Source organism: Tupaia chinensis, unplaced genomic scaffold (assembly GCF_000334495.1).
Source record: "Tupaia chinensis unplaced genomic scaffold, TupChi_1.0 Scaffold000273_1, whole genome shotgun sequence".
Lineage (NCBI taxonomy): Eukaryota > Metazoa > Chordata > Mammalia > Scandentia > Tupaiidae > Tupaia > Tupaia belangeri.
In genome coordinates, this window is record NW_006159755.1 from 2119161 (window position 1) to 2127208 (window position 8048).

At 51.2% G+C, this 8048-nt stretch overlaps 1 protein-coding gene across 1 annotated transcript in view; it reads left to right on the forward strand.

Annotated features, from left to right (window-relative positions):
• Nucleotides 1–956: 956 nt before the first annotated feature.
• SLC22A20 (solute carrier family 22 member 20) overlaps nucleotides 957–8048 on the forward strand; it is a 20277-nt gene continuing 13185 nt past the window's right edge. Inside the window, 4 exon segments of the mRNA XM_006149882.1 lie at nucleotides 957–1089; nucleotides 1092–1315; nucleotides 1390–1493; nucleotides 3804–3958. Of these exon segments, the coding sequence (XP_006149944.1) occupies nucleotides 957–1089; nucleotides 1092–1315; nucleotides 1390–1493; nucleotides 3804–3958 (616 nt within the window).

Consider the following 8048-nt stretch of genomic DNA (forward strand, 5'->3'; position numbering starts at 1 on the left):
AAAGACAGAGAGAGACAGAGAGATAGAAAGTGAGAAATCACCCCACCTCCGGGGAATGTTCACACTGCAGTCCCTTCTCCTCTGTTCTTGGGGCACACATGCACACACGCCCAGCATGAGTTTTAAGCCACCAGGTCCAGGACTCGAACAATTATGCCATCTGCTGGTCCCCCAGTTTAGGCTTTTTTTTTTTTTTCTTTTGAGTGGTTTTTGTTATAGAGTGTGTGCACTTACCAGAAAGACAGGAGAGACAGAAAGACAGAAAGCAAGAAATCACCCCCCAGGGGGGATGGCCACACCGCAATCCCTTCTTCTCCATTCTCCTCTTAGGATCTTGGGCATGCACACACATGTGCCCGGCGTGATTTTAAGCCACTGGGTCCAGGACTGGAAATGCAGTTGACTACATGAGAGTCCCGCAACGTAGCCATTACTCCGGCTGCTGGCCCCAGATGGGACATTTTAAAGGGACTTTTTCCAAGGGTCACCTGCACAGTGAAGTTCCTGACTTCTCGTAGACTTGGGGAGGGGCTCCCTGTTATTCTGACTGCTGAGCACTAAGGCTCCCTCTGGGTGCACCATGGCAAACTGGGGCTCTTAAAAATGCCTCATGACAGCCTCCAGAGGAAAGGGGCAACAATGGTGCCGTACCCGCTGTTGGAGTCCAGCCTGTAAGGACAGCGGGGTGGGGGGGTGTCTGTGCCTGCAGATCTGGGCCCTGAGCTGTGAGGTGGTCCTTGAACCCCTCTATCTGCTAACTTAGATGTAAGAGACAGAGAGGGAAGAGGGAGGGGAGCTCTGGAGATGTGGGGACGCCCAAGGCTTCCTGTGAGGTGTAACCGGACCTCTCTGGGCTGTGGTCCTAACCCCTGGCCTATTCCTCCACCTCCCAGAGCCCTTCCCTTACCCCATTACATAAGGCCCTGGGCAGGCTGGGCCTCGGTCGGCCTGTGGCCATGGCCTTCACAGACCTGCTGGACGCACTGGGCGGTGTGGGCCGCTTCCAGCTGGTCTACACGGCCCTGCTGCTGCTGCCCTGCAGCCTGCTGGCCTGCCACACATTCCTGCAGAACTTCACAGCCGCCATGCCCCCCCTGCCAATAGCACGGAGGCCACCGCCAATGACTCAGAGGCCTGGCTGAGGGTCACTGTGCCCCTAGACGAGCTCGGGACCCCCGAGCCATGCCGACGCTTCACAGAGCCTCAGTGGGCCCTCCTGAGCTCCAACACCTCCACCCATGGGATGGCCACGGAAAGCTGTGAGGACGGCTGGGTCTACGACCGCAGTGTTTTCCCATCCACCATTGTGATGGAGGTCAGAGGGGCTGGGCGGTGGGGAGGGGGGCTGCTGCCGAGGCTGAGGCTGGAGCTACCCCTCTCTCCCCACAGTGGGACCTGGTGTGTGAGGCCCGCACCCTCCGCGACCTGGCGCAGTCCATCTACATGGCTGGGGTGGTGGTGGGGGCCGCCGTGTTTGGCAGCCTGGCTGACAGGTGAGCCTCTGAGGATGGGATGAGGGGCCAATGGTTCAGCATGGGCCGGGAAGACTCAGGCTCTGCATTACATTTTATAAAACAAAGGAGCATACAGGGAAGCACCCTCCTTAAAAGCATGTCCAGTTTCTATGTCTGGTTTCTTTTCTTCTTTTTTCCTCCTCCCCCTTCTTTTTCTTCTTTTTTCTTTCTTTTCTTTTTTTGGAGAGGTTTATGCTATAGGGTGCGTGCACTCCCCAGAAAGACAGAGAGAGACAGAGAGACAGAAAGCGAGAAATCCCCCCCCAGGGGGAATGGCCACACCACAATCCCTTCTCCTCCATTCTCCTCTCAGGATCTTGGGCACGCACGCACACACGCCCGGTGTGAGTTTAAGCCACCGGGTCCAGGACTCGAACCGCAGTCGACTACGTGGGAGTCCAGCGACATAGCCATTGCACTAACTGCTGGTACCGTCTCTTTCTTTTCTTCTCCCCCCTCCTCCTCCTCCTCCTCCTTCTTTTGCCAGAGGGCACATGTACTCCCGAGGGAGATAGAGAAAGGAAGAGGAGAAAGTACCCCGTCTCCCCCCCGGGGCACAGTCATGCCACAATTCCTTCTCCTCCAGCTCTCCCTCCTATTGAGATTTCGGGTACGCATGCACACACGCACCTGGCATGTTTCTCAAGCCAAGAGGACTGGAACTGCCAGGTCAGCCAGTGGGGTTCAGGTGCCTTAACCACCAGGCCACAGAGCCAGCCTTGTATGTCTGGTTTCCATGTCTCTTACCAGACATTAGCTATGATTTTATGCAGAGTCAAGCAACTGTATGTCCATGTCCCCCCTTTTTATGCAAATGCTGGCACACTTGTATAAGTGGTCCTGCTCTTGGTTTTTCTGTCACTTTGGTGGCCTCTCTATATACCTTCAGAATGTCTCCCTAATGTCTCCACTGCATCCCACTGAGTGATGCACCAGTGACCGTAATGGGCCCCCCGAGTCATAGTGAGGGAAGCACGCTGACACAGGCCTCTGATGAAGTTCGGCTCTCACGCCTCCTCTCGGTCCCCCTCTTCCCCTCTCTCTCCCTTTCTCGTCTCCCCTCCTATCTTTCCCTTCTCTCTCGGCTGGGGTTGAGGACAGGTTCCCGGACTCCAGACATCACACCTTCAAGTGTAGATGCTCCCTGTGCTACACGCCTCAGGCCCTTCATGGTGGCTCCTTGATGGCCCTCATCACCCCGTGTCACAGCACACGTGAGCCTGTATCTTACCCAGAGTGTTTTGTAGTCACTGGACCTCAGCCCAGGCCTGCACTTAGAGGTGATCAGTGAGTCGTTGCACAAGCAAATGAATGGACGGACACACGGCTGAGTGAGTGAATGGTGTGCCACGGGGTGTGTGTTGAAGAAACTCTGCCTGTCCCTTGGCCTGCAGCTCTCCTGACCAAGCCAGGCTGTTCACTCCAGTCCTGGACACTTATTTCCAAACGAGGCAATGCTAAGAGTGGGGCTACCCCACGTGACAATGCCCCATCCCACCCAAGTCTCCCCAGTGTAACCAGTTGACATGAAGACTTGACCCTGGGTTTTTCTCCCGTTGCTGGAAACTGGCCAAGGGTTCACCCCTTTGCGAGTTCTGTCTGAGGCCTCCCTCCAGCCAGAACAATGTTCAGGTGACCCTCTCCTTAACTATCACGTCTGTCTCTGGGCCTTCGAAGACCCTGCCTTTCCCCTGGGATGCCCGGGGCCTGTCCGGGATTTCAGACATACTCCTTGCATGCATGAATGATGGAAGGAACAAATCTCTTTCTCTCCGGTTTTCATCCACATGCACATCTTCCCCTGGCCGACCCCCCTCGCCAGCGCCAGGCCCCAGCAGCCGTGTGTTTGTTTTAGAAGAGTGATGTTCACGGTACCTAGCTTCCTCATTTTTTTTTTTTTTTGGAGAGGTTTTTGCTATAGGGTGCGTGTGCTCGCCAGAAAGACAGAGAGAGACAGAGAGATAGAAAGCGAGAAATCACCCCCCAGGGAGGATGACCATGCTGCAATCCCTTCTTCTCCTTTCTCCTCTCAGGATCTTGGGCACGCATGCACACGCGCCTGGTGTGAGTTTAAGTCCCCGGGTTCAGGACTTGACCCGCCGTCGACTACGTGGGGGTCCAGCGACATAGCCATTACGCTAACTGCTGGTTCCCCTAGCTTCCTCTTGATCGCCTCAGTAATCCCACTGGGGCAGGAGGGCTGGGGGTGGGCTGCCGTGTTGCTCCCTCAGGGGGAATTTGCTGCTGCCTCCCAGAACCCTAACACCCGTGCCCATTGCCTTGGCTCAGGCTGGGCCGCAAGGCCCCCCTGGTCTGGTCATACCTGCAGCTGGCCATTTCGGGAGTCGCCACGGCATACCTGGGCTCCTTCAGTGCCTACTGTGTCTTCCGATTCCTGATGGGCATGACCTTCTCCGGCATCATCCTCAACTCCCTCTCGCTGGGTGAGTCCAGCCAAGGAGGGGCCTGGAAGGGGCCAGGGTTCATCAAAGAAGGGAGAATGGGCACTCCGTCACTAGACATCTTTTTTCTTTTCTCTCTCTCTTTTTTTAAGTTTGCTATACAGTGCGTGTACTCCCCAGAGAGAGAGAGAGAGCGAGGGAAAGTGAGAAATCATCCCATAGGGGAGATGGCCACGCCGCAGTCTCTTCTCCTCCATTTTCTTGGGATCTTGAGCACACATGCACACACGCTCAGGGTGTTTATCAATCCTGGGATTGGAACCATGTAGTCAGCTTTGGTGGGATCCAGCTGCCTTAACTACCACACCATCAGCTGGCCCCTAGACATCTTTTTTTATTTTGTTTTGTTGGGATCCTTTTTTTTTTTCTATTACTTATATATTTTTTACTTATTATTATCATAATCTTGTTTATCTTACATTGAATCACATATAACTTGACAGTGTATTACATTTCTTTCTCCAGAAGGAATGCCATGCATGTCAGTCAATACAAAGACATTAAAATCCCCATAATCCTCAAACAGCCTTTCATTATTTTTTTCCAGATTATTATTATTCCAATTATTATTATTATTATTATTTTTTGGAGAGGTTTTTCCGCTATAGGGCGCGTGCGCTCGCCAGACAAACAGAGACATAGAGACAGAAAGCGAGAAATCACCCCCCAGGGGGCACGCCGCAATCCCTTCTCCTCCATTCTCCTCTTGGGATCTTGGGCATGCACGCACACGCGCCCGGCGTGAGTTTTAAGCCACCGCGTCCGGGACGCGAACCGCGGTCGACTACGTGGGAGTCTAGCGACATAGCCATTACGCTAACTGCTGGTTCCTTCCAATTATTTTTTTAAACATTCAATCACTACTTATCATCTTGCTTGTAAAAAGACTTTACCCAACATGAAATACTTCTCAGAAGTCCTTTTATTGGGATTCTTATCCAGGGGTCTCAGGTCAAAAACTCCCACCAGAGTACAGGAGTTTGGAGACTGGGCTCTCAGATCATAGCCCCGCCACAGTCAGCAGTGGAACCCTGAGCAGCAGCTCCCCGGTCTGTCAATGTACTCCTTTGCAATTGGAGAGGGCCAGAGAGAGATAGACAGAGACAGAGAGAGGGAAAGTGAGAAAGTAGCGGGGATGGCCATGCTGCAATCTCTTCTCCTCCTGGGATCTTGGGCACACATACACACACGCCCAGTGTGGTTTTCGAGCCACTGGGTCTGAGGCTCGAACTGTGGCCAGCCATGTGGGAGTTCAGTGCCTTAAGCACCATGCCATCTGCTGGCCCCAGAGGGTTAGGTTTATTTCATCTGCAAGTTAGTCAACAATAAGCACTTAGTAAGGGCTTATTATGGCCTGGCTTCGTGTGGGGCCACAGCAACAACCAAGACACAGAGGGGAGTGAGACATGGTGGTCCCAGGGCTGTAGGCAGCCCTGAAATCCTGTGTCAAAAAGGTGGGTAGGGCTTGGGCTAGCAGATGGTATAGCAGTTATGTTGCTGGACTATCCCATGGCCAACCACAGTTCAAGTCCTGGATCTGATGGTTTGAAAATCATGCTGGGCACATGTGTGCCCAAGATCCCAAGAGGAGAATGGAGGAGAGATTATGGTGTGACCATTCCCCGTGGAGGGTGATCCTCACTTTCCCTCTCACTGTCTGTCTCTCTCTGGCCAGAGCATGTGCCCTAAAGCAAAAACCTATAAAAAAAAAGAATTGGGGATGCTCACCAGGTTGCAAAGGCCTGCAGTTTCTTAGTTCAAGGGTGGAGACCTGACCTCTTGCCAGGTAGGAGTGTCACCCCCCAAGTGACAAGTGACAGAGTCAGTCCTCATTCCTGAGTAGTCCAGGGGAGAACACTGAGGGACAATAGGATGCTCACCCTGGACACAGGCTACCAACTCTCTGCACTTCACCTGCGCTACTCAGCTTGCTCCTAGGGCACCACAGGCCTCGGAGGGGCTGGAGGATTCAGAAATGCCACCACCCTGCACTGCCCAAAGACAGGATGGGTCTTCCATTTCAGGGATGAGGGGCACGTCTTGAGGCTGGTGGGCCAGAATGCACCAGGGTGGTGCTCCTGAACCCTTCTGTCTCCAGCATCAGGACACTGAAGGGCACCGAGTGCAAATCTCAGCAGATTCTAACCCGCCCCCCTTGTTCTGCAGGGGAGGAATCCAGTCACAGCCTGGAACAAACGTGAGGTCCATCTCATATGAGGATAGCCTCTGTAACACCTAAACCCTGTCCCAACACACACACACACACACACACACACACTCACTCACACTCACAGTCATCAAACACTGCCTGGTCTCTGAACATCTATGGAGGCTGGGCACTCTGTCTCGGGCCTAGAAGGGCATCTTTGTACAGACTCGATGGGGTGCCCGAGCGCCTGGCCTGTGGGGTCACACCACATGAGTGTAATGACCTGCCCCTGCTCCTTGTATATGTATACACACTTACGTGTATGTGTGTTATAAGTGGCTACTTTGCATGCTGTTATGCGTAATTCTTTCATTTAACAATGCCATCATTGGTCCATTTATTGATGGAAGGCCTCTTATGTGCCACGTGCAGGTCTAGGCACTGGAAACACAGCAATGAATGAGGCAGATCCCTGCTCCTTGGGGTCCACGTTCTAGCAAGAGAAGACAGACAGAAAACACCATGGATACGTGAATCCAGTTCTATGTGAAATGATAAGTGCTACAGAGGAAAGCTGAAACCCAGGGAGGGATAAAAATGGCCCACGGGGTAGTGGTGGGGGGAGTTTGCTATTTTATTTAGAGTCATCAAAAAAAGACCTCATTGAAAAGATAGCATTTTGAGCAAAACTGGAAGGAGGTGACAGAGTGACTTCAATAAATGTTTGGGGTAGGACATTCCAGGCAGAAAGACCAGCCAGGGCAAAGGTCCTGTGGGACAAGAGCAAGGAAGTCCCTGTGGCTGGAACAGAGTTGGCGAAGAGGGCAGGAAGTGGGATTGCCAGATTGGACACACAGGCTCCTGGATCATTGGAAAGAAACATCCTCATTAATATGTTCTGGCTGACTCGTATGGTTGTGTCATAACTTATTTAAGCAGTCCGCTGTGGATGGATATTTAGGCTGTTCCTATTTTTTGCTATCTATAAAAATTTAGGGACCAGCAGATGATATAATAGCTACGTCGCTGGACTCCCATGCAGTTGACTGCGGTTCGAGTCTTAGACCCAGTGGCTTAAACTCACGCCAGGCACATGTGCGTGCGTGCCCAAGATCCCAAGAGGAGAATGGAGGAGAAGGGATTGCAGCGTGGCCATCCCCCCGGGGGGGTGATTTCTCACTTTCTGTCTCTCTGTCTCTGTCTTTCTGGCGAATGCACGCGCCCTATAGCGAAAATCTCTCAAAAAGTAAAACAAAATTGCATTTTTGTCTTTGCCTGAGGTTGGGCATCTTTTTATATCATTAACAGCCGTTACACTTTCTTTTCCACCAACTATTCACGTCCTTTACCCATTTTCTTTTTGGCTCGTTGGGTTTTTAAAAATCGATTTATGTAAACTCTTCTAATATTAAGGAATTAGCCTTTTATTTGTGTTACAATATTTGAATCACAATGTGTCTCCTTTTTTGTGCTGCTATGATTTTGTGTGTGGCATTTACTTTGTTTTGCTCTGGCACAGATACTTCTTATTATGATTTGAATGTGTTGACTTTTTCTTTAGTTTCTTCTGGGTTCTGGAAAAGGCCTTCCCTACTTTAAAACTGTGAAAACTTTATCACGATTTCTCCTAATATTCTCATGGTTTTAGTGAGAATAAAGAGTGAGGTAGGGACAACTTTGCCTGCTCTCAGTGGGTCTCTGATGTGATTTTATTTATTTATTTATTTATTTATTTATTTATTTATTTATTTTTGGACAGATTTATTTATTTATTTATTTATTTATTTATTTATTTATTTTTGGACAGGCTTTTGCTTTAGGGCGCATGTGCTCCCCAGAAAGACAAAGAGAGACAGAGAGATAGAAAGTGAGAAATCACCCCCCAGGGGGGATGGCCACGCCGCAATCCCTTCTCCTCCATTC